Source organism: Rattus norvegicus, chromosome 12, assembly GCF_036323735.1.
Source record: "Rattus norvegicus strain BN/NHsdMcwi chromosome 12, GRCr8, whole genome shotgun sequence".
Classification (NCBI taxonomy): Eukaryota; Metazoa; Chordata; class Mammalia; order Rodentia; family Muridae; genus Rattus; species Rattus norvegicus.
The window spans coordinates 23,927,226-23,942,133 of NC_086030.1; the positions used below are offsets into that span (position 1 = coordinate 23,927,226).

A 14,908-nucleotide genomic window follows, 5' to 3' on the forward strand; every position below is an offset into this window, starting at 1 on the left:
TCTTTAGCTAGATAAAAAGTTCAAGTAACAGCTTGGGCTACTTGAGATAAAACTTACACACACACACACACACACACACACACACACAATTCTTTGTGACAAGGACCGTAGCCCTAGACCTTCCATGTATGGCCAACTCATCCCAAAGGTTCTGTGCCTCAGTGTCTCCAAGGGTACTATGGATATGTGCAGCTGGCAGGGAGGCCATGAGAGATTGTTTCTGGCTCAGGACAATGTATCTGAGGAGCACAGGAACACAAGTAGGACAGAGAAGCAGACATGAGAGAGGGCAGCCTACATAGCCAGCTTCAGGGAAACTTGGACAAGGCAGCCAATGCCAGGAAAGTAAGGAAATGGGATGATGCCTCTGCACATGCTACAGAGATAATAATGTCACTTCCTCTGATACAATCATGTCTTCCTGCCCTTCAGAATGCTGATGTCATTGTGTCCTGGGGAAGGGTAGGAAGAACCTCCATAGAACAAGTGCTGAGGCCCCCACAGCCTCTGCTCCCACCTCTCATGTCTTCACCCAAGTCACAGGCCAGCTGTGTCCACTGTCAGACATATCCCAGGCATTATGTCTTGAGTGACAGACACATGGCTTCTCTGAGCCTTCTTTTCCCATTTATTCCAAAGAAATTCCTGGAATAACTTTCTAAAGAAAGCAACTGTAACAAGAGAGAGTCAGTCAAGAGCTTTATGAAAAGAGCCTCCTCAGAGGCTGCACTGAGTCAGCCGATGGAAGTCTCTGTGAGGAAAGGAAGACTATAATAACTCAATGTGACTAACATCCAGTCAATCAGCCATGTGATAGTCATGTGACTTCTGCCATGGCTTCTGTGATCCTTGCTATCCTGTTATGAGTGACTGTTATGTTGGTGGAGAGAGAGAGGAATGGGATGCTGGTAGAAAGGCTTCTTTAAAAACTTGATTAGATTTAGAGTCATTGTCCTCTTGCCCAGGGAAGTTGGAGACTGTGCCACAGGGAGCAGGCCAAGTCAAAAGAGAGTCAACCAGGACTTGGTTCTGCCGGGGCACTGTGAGGGGCACCTAAAAGACACAAAAATGCCAAAGCACAGCTGGGGTGCAGGGAGGGGGAAGGAGGAGAATGATAAGGGGAGGTCATTGTGCTAGGGGGACTGAAAGTGTTTTCTCATCACCACCTTCTTCATTATGTCTGAAGTGGTTAAGAGACTGACCACTTCATTATGTGAGATTATTAGAGAGACACAGTAACCATCATGGTGGGAGACATAATACAGAAGAGATTGAGATGGAGAGGGAAGGAATAGAGGAAATATAGAGGAAAGGGGCAGAGTGATTAACAAGCCACTTAGGAAATGGAATAAAGTAGATAAGGCAGACAGTCAAGGTGGAAAAGAAGAGAGCCAACCATGCCAAGGACTAGGGTGTGTCTCCCAGCCAAAAATGCAGGCCCAAGAGCCCTGTTATGTTGTCAGTAACCACAAGAGCGGATCTTCTGCAATATGGGAAAAGCAGAAGCCAGATCAATAAGGAAGTTGCTGGCCACAAGGAGGTGGAGATGGAGAGGTCCTGCCCAACTCAGTCCTCCACTTGAGAAGGTCCAAGCATGTGTATCACTTTACCCTGATTCTCTCTGGACTGCTGAGTGCCCCAGTGTCCCTAGCAGGGCATCAATGCCTTCCTGACAACCCGGCTGCCCTCACTTCCTGGACGGAATCTGGCTGTGGCTCAGACTCTCCTTCTTTTGCTGTTGGCAGCATGTCTGCACACTGGTGAGTGGTGGGGACCTCATTAGCAGGGACTGAACCAGAGGAGGGGACAGAGTGGCTGGGAAAAGTGGGTGTCTTGTGTAGAGTGTCTGGTAGAGGAGCCAGCCAGGCCCTCTCTGACATAAGAGTTCAACCTTCAAAGTGATCACAATCCAACCCTTCTTTCTTTTTGCTGTCCCTGCAGTCATAGGGACAGTCCTGCCCTGTGTCCCACCCCTCCCTGCAGATGAAGACTCAGGATGATCAGGGTTGTCCTTTAAATCCCTGCAGTGGCTTCAGATTCTCCCTGTCCTTCCCAGGGAACTCAGCAGGATATCAAAAAATGCAGGACTATGGTGTTGACCAACCAGCTGTCCTCAATGGATTCCAAGGCAGCTCCATTGAGATCCCCTTCTCATTCTACTTCCCCTGGGAGTTGGCCAAGGATCCACAGATGAGCATAGCCTGGAGATGGAAGAACTTCCATGGGGAATTCATCTACAAGTCCACTCTATCTTTCATTCATGAGCACTTCAAGGACCGGCTCATCCTAAACTGGACACAGGGTCAAACATCCGGAGTCCACAGAATCCTGAACTTGAAGGAGAATGACCAGGCCATATACTTCAGCAAAGTTTGTCTGCAAACAACAGAAGGCATGAAGTGTTGGCAGTCTATTCCTGGGACAAAACTCAATATTACACATGGTGAGCAACCATGGCACATGGCTTTCTTGTTTCCTACTGTCACCTCAGGCTTCACAACTCTGATCTTCCTTTCATATTACGTTCCCTTGGATCTGTTCAAATATCTGCAAAAAAATCTTTACTTTGTAGTTGTGACAAGTCTTTGCAGCCTCCTATATCTGTCAGCCTCTGCTCAGACAGAACCAGACCTAACTCTAAGCTTCAGTATACCATTGCTCACACCCTTACTGTTCCAAATCTAACTACAGTCCTGCCCACTTTGACCCATGACCTCAAGGTGAATGAGCTTCTCCAGGGTGTAGCTGACTCTCTCCTGTGGCAGGGCTCCAATTGGTCCCTGTATGCAGCATCTACATACAGCTCCAACTTCAGTTCAGAACTTATAGTAGGGACCATGGATGTTCTGGTGTCCTCTGGTCTAACTTTAACTGCCACATGTCACCACAGTCCCTCATTTCACCTCATAGTTCCCCAGGACACATCTTTCTTCTCTCCCCAGTCTCTTCAGTCATTAGAAAGTGAATAAGAAAATATCGCCATTTCCATTATGTGTCCATTCTGTCTTCTGATCCCTCCAGCCCCTCTGATGCAGAAGGAAATGCAGTCCCCTGTACTGGGATCCCTGAGCCCAGTGTAGTGACTGTGTGTTCCTGCATATGGACCAGCAGAACCTGGGAACTGTGTGTTGTGCATTGTTGCTTACAACCTTTCTCTGTTGCTCCCCAAAACCCCACTTTTTATGTGAATACTTCTTTATTTCCTGTTTTTTCTCCTTCTTTCTTTCTGTCTTTTTCTATTTATTTTGTGTTGGTGTCTCAGCATGTAGTCCTGGCTGTCCTAGTACTCACAATATATACCCATCTGGCCTTAAATTCACAGCAATCTGTCTTGCCTCTGCCTCCTGAGTCTTGACATTAGAGCATATGTCACCACATCCAGAGGTGGCTCTTGACTGTACTTAGGACAACCTATAAGAGGACACCCACAGCACAGTTACCTGTGCAGGCTACAGCTAACATGTTGACCTGTAGTAGAGTCAGCAGCTGCCTGCAATCAGAGAGAAAGGAGCCATTTCATATATGTGTCTAGCTCAGTCATTCTCTAATTTCCTAAAGCTGTAGATCTTTTATACAATTCTGTATGTTATGGGGACCCACATGCATAAAAGTATATCATTGCTACTTCATAACTTTAATTATCCTACTGTTATGAATCACAATTAAACACCTGACATGTCTATTACCTGATATGCAATCCATGTTGGAATAACAATGCACAGGTCGAGAACCACGGGTCTAGAATTCAAAAATAGGTAAATGTTTGGGAAATTATTCTTAGTTATGTGTGTGAAGCAAAGGAATGTATTCTTCCCTGGACTGAGCTACACACATAAACATTGTGGTATATTCACTGTGTATGAACTGGTGGGTCTGTAAAGCCAGATTTGTGTGTGTATGTTTGTGTGTGTGTGTTTGTGTGTGTGTGTTTGTGTGTGTGTGTTTGTGTGTGTAAGTTTCCATCTCTCTGTGTCTCTGTGTCTGTGTCTGTGTCTGTGTCTGTTTCTCTCTCTCTCTCTCTCTCTCTCTCTCTCTGTGTGTGTGTGTGTGTGTGTGTGTGTGTGTGTGTGTGTGTGTGTGTGTGAAAGTCTGTATGTATCTGTGCTTGAAAGTCATGGTCTGTGTGTGTATGTGTGTGTGTGTTTCTGTTTATGTTTATATGTTTATGTGTTTATGTATGTAGAAGCTAGAGGAGATCCTGAGGTATTCAGCCACCTTATTTTGGGGGATAGACCCTCTCACTGGCTTTAAGTTTCCCATGGAGGCTAGGTTGGCACTGAATGAGCCACAGAGACAATTCTGTCTCCACCTCCTCAGTACTAGGATTACAGCTCATTTGGCTGTGTTTGGTGTGGAACTAGACACACAGATCAGGCTAATTGTCCACTCTCAGAGCTCTGCATGCCACTGTCCCTTGGGCTAGGATCAAGGGTCATGCACACTTCACCGGGTGCTTGAAATGTATTTTAGGGACCAAACTCAGGCTCTGTGGCCCAAGAAACAAGCACTGTATGAAATAAGTGTATCTGTATGTTACATATATATAAGTGTAAAAAAAATCATTGTATTTCTCAAACTTATTTATCTGTGTCCCAATGGAAATATGGACACAGCCAGGATAGTTGTGGACTGTGTATTTATGCTTATTCTCCTTGAGTCTCAGCCTTAAGCATGTGTTCCCTTCCCTGTGAGAAATTCTAGCTCTTCCCCATCCCACATGCAACAGAAGACAAGATGTGACATTCACCTATCCCTCCCTCATTCAGGAGTGATCTGCTCACTTCTCATCTCTCCACAGCTCTCAGTACTACCATGAGGACCCCCTCCATCATCACCTCTGCAGACCCCACAGCTGGCCTGGAGGACATAAGGGGCCAGAGGAATCCTTCACTGCTGAACCTGGGAGCCATGGTTGGGATGGTTGTGGCCAAAGTTGTAGTCATCATCCCCCTCTACGGATGGATGATCTTCCTGTGGTGGAAGAAAAGGTAAGTGGTCCAGGACAAGTTTCACCCGAGCTTCCCCACGGGGAGTGTTCTCAGCTGTGGGAGATGGAGAAGGGCAGTGCACAGTAAAGAGAACAGAAGGAAAGAAAGGTGCTGGAACTCCCCAAGGACTGCATTCCTGGATCCTGATGTCCTTCCAGACCACCTGGAAATTAGAGTAGCAAATGCAGATGAACACAGAGCCTGCTCTGAAGGAATTCAAAGAGGCATGCAGGAGACACAGGAGCTGACTGCTTAACTGGAAAGAGCTATAGCTGATGACGCGTACCTGAGAGTATACCAGCACAAGCAGACAACATGTTAAAGGCAGAGATAGCTATAAAAAGAGACACCTCTTTAGTTGGGTATGTGTGACTAAAATGGAAATTAAGAGTCTGGTGTGTAATAAAGCCACAAACAGAAGAAATGTGTATGGAGAACCTAACACTACAACAAGTAAAAGAGTTGAACACTAGAAACCTAACCCCCCTGAAAAAGTATGGAACACCCATTGAAGTGTCTCAGTTGAAGTGATTGCTCCACAAACAGGGACATGAGTATCATCCCAGGAGCCACAACAAGAGTTGTCAGATGCTTGGGCAGGTGGAGACAATAGGATCGCTCTGGCTCCCTGGGCTGCCAACCTTACCTACTGCGTGAGACCAATGACTGACCTGACTCACAATCTAGAGAGGACAGCTCCTAAAGGACAATGCCCAAGGTGGTCCGCCAGTAGCACATGATTGTTCACATTTGCAAATATTCACATGTGGTTATGCTCTGTTCAAAGTGAATTTAAAAAGAAACATTAGGGAAGTCTTATAAATGTAAGAATATTTGCACAATGGAAAATTTTATACACTAAGTCCCTGCAAAACACACACACACACACACACACACACACACACATTCACCTGAAAATACAATGAAGTTCTTTTTCAAAATCCAATAGCATTTTTGTAATAATAAATGATTTGTTTTCAAAAATTGGTGTGTAGTCTAAGAAATAAAAATGGGGGCACAGAGGGAGACACAATAATCTCAGCCCTCGGAAAATGCAGACAGGAGAATCATGGGTCCAAGGATATCTATGGTTACACAGCAAACTGTAGGCGACTGGGCTCCAAAGACCTTGCACACACAACACAATACCTACGTGTGGACTGAGGTCAGAGCAGATTGAAAGTTGTGGGACTACAGGATAAGGATGGAGATGCATACATGTTGAAGTGTAATGAAAGTTTACAAATGATCATTTAAATGTGCATGGGACAGTTTCAGACAGGCTCTGCCTTCGATTACCGTAAGTAGAAGAAGTGAGAGGTGGAAAAGCAGCAGCCAGGGAGGCAACAGAGACTCACCAGAATTCAAACCATGAGATTGAGTCTGCAGGGTGCAGGAGCCTACACTCAAAGGAAGAACTAGAGAGCCAGATTCCAGAAAGGCAAAAGGGAAATATGTGAACAGAGCTAAGAAAGCAGAGATGTGTCAAGAGGTCAGAGAAGAGGGAAAAAAGAAGAGGAAGAAATAGAAGTGGGTTGGTACACTAGTTCATTGCTCTGATTTGCAGTGTTGTAAAGGTCTGCTGACTACTGGACTCAGGTCCTGGTGATTGTCAGACCTGTATCTGCCTGGCTGCTGCAGAGCTGTTTGGTGTCCATGTCCCCTAATTTTATCTGAACTCAGAGAACAGCGGAAATGCAGGACTGAGAACCAGCATGGTTGACACACTGACACAGTTTCTTCTCCTACAGGCCAGCAGAGTAACACCTAAACCCCAGCCAGGTGAGTGACTGTCATCTCAAAGGACAGATGAGGGGCTGTTGGGAAGTTTATTATGAGAAGAATGGAAGGGAGCCAGAGAGATGATTTGGTCAGAAACGCAGGGGATATGGGTAGGAGGGCCTGAGTTTGATGTATCCAGAGCTCACACATTATAAGCCAGGGATGAGGCTAGAATTTGCAAGTCCTGCCCTGGTCAAGCAAGAGACAGTGAGAGTCACAGGATGGCTGAACACCTAGTCTAGAACAATTGGTGAGTTTCAGGCCTATGAAAGATCATGACTTTAAAAACTAGGGAGGTTTCTCAAGGTGATAAGTCATGGTCATAACATTTTCTAAAATAAATTCATGTGAAATATTTTAAATTACATATTAATGAACAAAAACAGTGAGTTCCAGTTAGAGAAATGGATTATAAAGAAAACTGACTCAGGACAATCGTCACCTGCCTCTCATGGTCATCCACAGGCTCCAGATAAGAAATCATCCCTTCTTCCTCAAATAAGAGACCTCCCAGTGTTAGGATCTCTCACCAGGGAGGTGAGTTTATATCAAAGTAGTTATTGGTGATCACACACCCTGCATCCCACAAACTCCCATGTGATTCTCTCTGGGAATCAGAGCTCATGGCTGCAAAGTTCTGCTGTGAAAGATCACCATACTTGGATAACCCCCACTTCTGCCACATGGTCTCTGAAACCCTCTGCTTGGGACCAACTTCATATCGTATGTCTCTGGGCCTGAAAGCCTGACTGTGCTCTTCGTTCTCTGCTCATGGACTTATTGACACTTTTAATAAATACCTCACTTCCCGCAATCCATCTCCATGTCTCTCCTGAGCCCCCTCATAACACAACGTAGAGAGTGGCACACTGTGTCTATGATGTGGGTCACTGGGATAGATATAAGGAAAATAGTCTGCATTGAAACCAACATCCTGATAATCAAGGTTCACCTCTTCCTTAATTTCAGGAGGCAGACATCTCATCCAAAGCCCGACCCCCACCCCACATGCTACACATCAAGTGTCAGACCAAGGCTTCCTTTCCTCACAAGCTCAACTGTATGCACTCACATTCTCATTTCCTACCATGTCGGCATTCTGGACTCTGGGTTCTCTCCTGGAATAGGACATTTGTCGCAAGTCCAATCTGTCCTAACATTTGATAGCACATTAACTTCTAATAAAACCCTGTGGGGACACAGAAAACCATCCAGAGTGACCCAGGAGGAATGAAACCAGGCTTCTCATGACAGAAGAAGTTCATGGACATGCTCAATACAGATCTACCAACGACAGTGAGCCATAATTGAAGTGGCACAAATACAGCTCCAGTTCACCAATCACAAGGCTCAAATGAGTATCATCCATGGGTGTTTTCTGGGTAATTGGGGAAACTGTTCCCAATCCCATGAGGCAAGCTAGAGCTACTTGGGGTCGTGAAAAGGTCACCAAGACTCATGTGGCTAAAGTGAAGCCTCCTGGAGCAGCTATGAGGTATCTACTGTTGTGACTGCATCCTAACACCCTAAGACTGAACACAGCAGCTCTCATGACTACAGGGACCTTTGGAGCAGGGATGATACTTTCTCTGAGCATTCCTGAAGGGTTCTCACAGCAGGATGCCATGATGGTAGTCTGCCCAGCCATAACAAGGAGTCCATTTGTCAGGTCCATGCCTCAGGCATCTGTACTCAGAGAAGGGGCCTTAATCCACTTGCTCAAATGTGACTTCTCAGGTCCTTTTTCATTGCTCAAGAGGGAAAATCAAGAGACAAAACCAGAGCAAAGACATAAAGAAACAACGTTCTCAACAACATAGGTGCTTAAGCTCCAGTTGAATACATTTAGGCAGACTGTATCTCTGATGTGCCAAAGGGAACATTATGGGCCAACTAGAAGTTGACACTGGTTTCTGCCCTGGTGACAAGTGTTTGGTATGTGTGTTCCCTAGACTGAGATGATTGGTAAAAAAAAAAGTACTAAAAGAAATTGGGAATCAAAACATGCCTGTCATCCCTACTATTGACAGGTAGTGATGTGAAGATTGTCAATTGGAATATTGGTTCTCAACCTGTGGGTCACTACCTCTTTGAAGTTAGAAGGACATTTTCACAGGAGTCAAATTTCAGATATCCTGAATATCAGATGTTTATATTATGATCATAACTGTAGCAAAATCAAAGTCATGAATTACCAATGAAATAATTTTATGGTTGGAGTCACCCCAACATGAGGAAATATCACAGCATTACAAAGCTTGAGAACCACAGAATTGGAGGCTATTCTTGGTACCTCTTGAGTTTAGGCCAGCCTGGGTTGCATGAGACTCTGTCTTTAAATCAACAGCAAAGCCTAACAAAACTGAAAACAATAAAGAGGGTCATGGATAAAGGTCCTCAGCTCCCTTTTGGTTAGAGATGGAGAACTCGAATATAGCACCAGTATTCTCTCCAGATTTACATAAAAAATTGTGACTGCCAATACTTTAGTTTTTGCATGTTTGTTTTTGTTTCCTTCTGTGTCTGAGGAGGGGGTTTCTCTATTATATAGGTCAGTTCTCCTGGAACTTGCTTTACACACAATGGCTGGCCTCAAAGTCAGAAAATCTCCTCCTTCTGCATTCTATAAAATGTACCTCCATGCCAGGGGATTAACACATTTCTGGCTTTTGTTCATTTATTTGTTTTGGTTTTGGTTTGTTTTAACCTAAATATAATAAATCTGAGAGAGGGTGGGAGTTTGTCTGCTTCTGTGACCACAAGCTTGATGACACATTTATAAATGTCTCTGTTCTTGGCTATCAGCAGATGTTGGAGGGGTCTGAGCTCCTCCCCGAGTCCCATTCACCTGGCCTTTAGGGCACAGTATAGAGCCTAGTTCCAGGAACACCCTGGGTAGGGGTTCACGCAGGAGCTCATCTGAGGCTGAGGAGCAGGTGAGGCAGATGAAGATGATGATGTCATCCTAGGGAAGAAACACAAGGTCAGATGGCAGCAGGCAGCTGTGCTATTGTAAAGATTAAGCTGCAGCCTGTGCATCCTGTATATACCACAAGCTGCCGTCCTCTCTAGCTTCTCCACTCTCCTCAGGCACCAGTCGGAGTGTTACTTTGACGCTGGATCTATGTGTTGTCACCAAGGAAGAGAGATCAATGAGAGTGTGTGTAAGGAAGTAGTGAAAAGACTGGAGAAGACAGGGACAGGTTTCATCTATGAGGGTATCTACTGAACCCACAGAGCCTAGAGTAGGCATTATCTGAAGGATGGTTCTGGAATTGAATCATCCACAGACAAACAGGAAGGTTTGAGCCTGTTTTCTCCCTCTGCTGTCATGGGATAAGTTAATTGGGTATAAAGTCAGAGTCCGAATGCTGTAGACAATGAAAAGAACTAGATTCTGAAGAATAACAGAGCCTGGACATAGGGAAGCTTTGTTTAGTCAGAATAAATACGGGGTTAATATGTGGTGGCAGATCAGCTATGAAAGGATCCTTACATGATTTGTTTCTGAGATCCAGTGCACGTGTGTGCAAGTCAGTTTGGGCTCGTGTACAGAAGTGCAGAGGACAACCTCAGGTATGGTAATTAGCAACACCATCCAAATTCACCATAAATTTTGTGTTTCTGTTTTTGATTGGTTGGTATTTAGTTTGATACATAGGCTATTTTAGGTTTGGCTGGGATTCCTTGGTTTATGTTGTTGGGTTTTTTTTTGTTTGTTTGTTTATTCTTCCATACAAGCTTTCACCAGGCAAGCTTCAAACTCACTGAGATCCATGTGCCTCTGCCTTCCTCCTACCAAATTCAGACTTGAAGCATGTATGTGTATGTCTATCATGGGTTATGATATTTTAAATAACAATTATTCATTCTGGGGTGTGTGGTGTGGGTAGGGACCCATGTGCCTGAGCATCACACATATTCCAACCCTGCAGGCTGACATTCCCCGTGGTCCTGCGATATGCAAAAGCCCCGTGTGCACCCCAAAACCACAGACTTCCGGTCCCAAATGAGAGCATGACTTGGGATTAAGGAGCCAGCAGGTGGCAGCAGTGCAGCTGAGCACAATGGGTATTTGGCATCCTTAGAACCCATCAGAGCCTGTTGTATACAAATGCTGGGGTCCAGCAGCTGACTTATGGCAGTTCTGTCAGTTCCAGTCCCCTTCTTGGGTGGGTTAGTTATCAGATGACCTTCTGCCCACAACCTCAGACAGACAAAGTAAGGCAGATGAATCTGGAGGTGAGTTCTCATGGCCAGGAGGACATTTGTACAGACTTCACTGACCCAAAGATGTTCATCTGGTAGAGTGCTTTCTTGCCTGTCATGGACAGAAAATGATGTTCTTTGTCCACTGTGAAACAAAGGAGCAGGATGGTGCACACTTATATTCACCACTAATGGAAGGCAGAGACGAGAGGATCTGTGGGAGTTCCAGATCATCCTTGAATACATAACAAATTTAAGGGCAAGCTTGGCCAAGCCACAGCCTAAATACCTGTCAGTTGAGCACCTGTCCCTAAGGCAGGTTGAGACCCTTTGAGGAAGTTTAGTATGAGAAGCATGCAAGGTAGCAAGAGAGATGATTCAGCTAGAGAGGTGTACATGGGTAGCAGGACCTGAGTTTGACTTAGAGCAGCCACACTATAAGTCAGGGATATGGCAGGAATTTGTAATCCCAGCCCTGTATGAGCAAGAGACAGGGAGAGTCATGGGGCTGACCATGTAGCTACTCAAGACTAATTGGTAAGTCCCAAACCGATGAGTGCCATGATATAAAAAAAATGTAGATTTCTCAAGATGGTCAATTATGGTCATAACCTTTTATAAATTTATGTTAAATGAAGTATTTTAAAATGATATATTAATGAACAGTGTAATCAGTGAGAAATCTCAGTGGAAATGGAGCCTGCTGCCTAGCACAGTGACCTGGGTGTGATTCCTGGTGACTTAAATGGTACATGGAGAAAACTGACTGTGGACAATTGTCCTCTGCCTCTCAGGATCACTCACAGACCCCTGGTAAGACATCATCTGTTTGTCCTCAGAGAACAGACTTTCTGGTGCCAGGATCTCGCACCAGGTAGGTGAGTTACTTCAAAGTAGTGATTGAGGGCACACCCCCTGCATACCACTATCCTCCCTGTCTCCTGTATAGGAATAAGAGCCCATGGATTCAGGATTGTGTGTGACACATCCTAAGAATCCATGTCAGCTCTGATGTCGTCTCTTTAGAAACCATGTCATCCTGTCTGTCTCTGGTCCTGAGAGCCTGACTGCTGTTCTCTGTGAATTTTTAAATTTTTTAATAAATGTGGAATCGTAAATCAATAAACTTGAGTAGGTTCAGAGTAATACTGAGATCAAGACAAGTTCAAACCAGAAAATCTCATTCTGTGACCAGCAGAAGTTAGGACTGTGCCCTGCTTGCTCTAGTCTGCATGTTCAGATCCAAGAAGCCCATACCACCGCCACCTCTGCCACCCTTGAAAAAGTAATAACAAGATGGCTGAATTACAGCTCTTCCTTCCCCTCTCTCCATAGACACATGTCCATCAAGCACCTGGAATTCCTCCTCAGGCAATTGAAGGTTCCTCAGAACCTCAGCATAAGCCAATAATGCACAGTCATCCTATAACCAATAATCAATCAATAAGTTTCATATAGACCTTGTTACCCAACTAAAAGACAGCTGCTTAACTGATAGAAATACACAGAAGCCTGTTTCTCAACAGGATTCAATCTAGAAGAGATCCTGTCAACCCATCAACACAGATAAGTTTAGTTCCTTTCATTCCAGCCCTGAGTTCAACTTGCCTGCATACATTGAGGTCAGAAGAAGAACCAGGCAAACAAATAAAAGTCTTACTCCAAGCAATCTATCAGGAAGTTTCTGTAGACACTCTTCTCCCATATGAGACCTCTAAGTGAGTTGCAGCCTGTCTCCAGAATACAAGTCACAGGAGAGGGACAAGGTCCATGTTCCAAATTGAGAACCATAGATTGATAATATATCCCTTCTCCCTAGCCATTTCCATCTCACCCAGAGCCTTGATCCCCTTATGTTTCACATCCAGTGAAAGACCATGGGTTGCTTAATCCCATGTGGGGATTCCTTTCCTCACAGGTTTAGCTATACACACTCACTTTCTCATTTTCTGCCATGTTGATATTCTGAATTCCGGGTTATCTCCTAGGACAGGTCTTTTTTCCCATGTCTACTCTGTCTTAACATTTGATAGTCAGCAGATCAGCCTCTCCCAGAAAACCTGTTGAAACACCAGAAACCATCCAGAGTGACCCATGGATAAAGATCTACCAACCACATTTAGCCATAGCTCCAGTGTGGAACAGATGTAACTCCAGTCTAACAATCACAAGTCTCAAATGGGTGTTATTCATGGGCCTTTGATGAGGCATTGGGAAAATGATCCCCAATACCATGAGACTAGTTCTAGATAACTGGGTCCATGGAGAGGCCACCAAAGCTCGTTGTAGCTAAAGTGAGGTGTCCTGGGGCAGCTCTGAGGTGTCTGCAGTGGTTGTGACTGCATCGAAGCCTTCTGAGGTTGAACTCAGTAGCTCTTATGGGCACAGTGATCATGGAAGCAAGGGTGATGTTTCTTCTGAGCATCCCTGATGCGTTCTCACAGCAAGATGTCATGATGGTGATCTGTGTAGTCATCCAAAGTGGTGCATTCTCAGCTCAACACCGCAGGCAACTGCACACAGAAAGGGGCCCTTAATGCAGTTGCTCAAATGGTCATGTGACTTCCCAGGTTCTTTTCCATTGCTCAAATGGGAAAAAATATAGACAAGCCCACAGCAACGTTTCACACAGAGCCAACATACTCAACATCAGAGGTGCTTACCGCTGATTGAATACACTTAGGGAGAGTGGATCTGTGATTTGCTACAAGGGAAATTTATGGTCCACGTGGGGAGATGTTGGCTTCTGCCCTGGCTACACTTATTCACAATGTGTGTTTCTAGCCTGAGGGAACAGTAGGAAAAAGTACTAAGAGGAACTTGGGCATGAGAACAGGATGTCGCTGCAGTAGGCTGGAGCAGCTTCCAGTGACAAAAGCTTCAGGAGAGAATACTCTTCCCTTAGGGTGTTACAGTTCAGTAAAACAGGCAGCCTCAGATGGCTTTGGTGAAATAACTTATGCTCTTTATTCCTTATGGATACAATCTTATAAATGTATTGGGGTGGGGGGTCTAAAGGCAGATGCTTTCTATTGGCTTGGTCTGAGATGTTAGGGATGCCTCCTTTGTGGAGGGGCCTTGGGACGTCTAGACTGATTGTCACAGTCCTGCCATGGGATGTCATGGTCACAAGTTTCAAAACAAGAACCTGGCCAGGAATAGATTTAAACACACACCATTTTCAAATATGAGAATTGATGGGCTTTCTTTTTTTACTGGTTATATTTCTTTAGTTACACTTCAAATGTTATTCCCTTTTCCAGTTCCCTGTCCACAAGCCCCCTATCACATCCCCCTCTCCCATAAGGCTGTCTTCCCCATCCCCTCCCCTTTACTGCCCCCCCCGACACTTGTCTGCACTGGGGGATCTAACCTTGGTAGGACCAAGGACTTCTCCTTGGTTATGGTTTGGTATATATGCAATGGGAGCCCTGGATCAGCCCATGTATAGTCTTTGTGTAGTGCTTTAGTCCCTGGAAGCTCTGGTTGGTTGGCATTGTTGTTCTTATGGGGTTGTAAGCCCCTTCTGCTCTTTCAATCCTTCCTCTAATTCCCTCACAGGGGATCCCATTCTCAATTCAGTGGTTTGCTGCTAGCATTCACCTCTGTATTTGACATGCTCTGGTTATGTCTCTCAGGAGAGATCTGGTCTCTTTCAGGACGCACTTTTTAACTTCATCAATCTTACCTAGTTTTGGTGGAGATATATATATATATATATATATATATATATATATATATATATATATATATATATGGGCCAGAAGTGGGGCAAGCTCTGAATGGCCGTTCCTTCAGTCACTGCTCTCAACTTTGCCTCAATATCCCCTCCTATGTATGTTTTTGTTCCCCCTTTTAAGGAGGAGTAGAGACATCTGAATTTTGGTCATCCTTCTTCTTGAGCTTCCTGTGTTCTGGGGATTGCATCT

At 44.8% G+C, this 14,908-nt stretch overlaps 1 protein-coding gene across 1 annotated transcript; it reads left to right on the forward strand.

Moving 5' to 3' along the window:
* On the forward strand, positions 280 to 14,637 carry Pilrb1l4 (paired immunoglobin-like type 2 receptor beta 1 like 4). The gene is made up of 6 exons (XM_063271914.1): positions 280 to 345; positions 1,655 to 1,760; positions 2,057 to 2,443; positions 4,799 to 4,988; positions 6,740 to 6,770; positions 7,740 to 14,637. The coding sequence occupies exons 1-5, from the start codon at positions 280 to 282 to the stop codon at positions 6,750 to 6,752; spliced, it is 762 nt and encodes a 253-aa protein (XP_063127984.1). The 3' UTR covers positions 6,753 to 6,770; positions 7,740 to 14,637.

What these genes read in the sequence shown, in the direction of transcription:
- Pilrb1l4 (XM_063271914.1), top strand. Translation starts at nt 280, where the DNA reads ATGAGAGAGGGCAGCCTACATAGCCAGCTTCAGGGAAACTTGGACAAG. An exon ending in AGGCAGCCAATGCCAGGAAA is followed by an intron (nt 346 to 1,654) that starts GTAAGGAAATGG and finishes TGTCCCTAGCAG; the next exon opens with GGCATCAATGCCTTCCTGAC. An exon ending in AAAACTCAATATTACACATG is followed by an intron (nt 2,444 to 4,798) that starts GTGAGCAACCAT and finishes ATCTCTCCACAG; the next exon opens with CTCTCAGTACTACCATGAGG.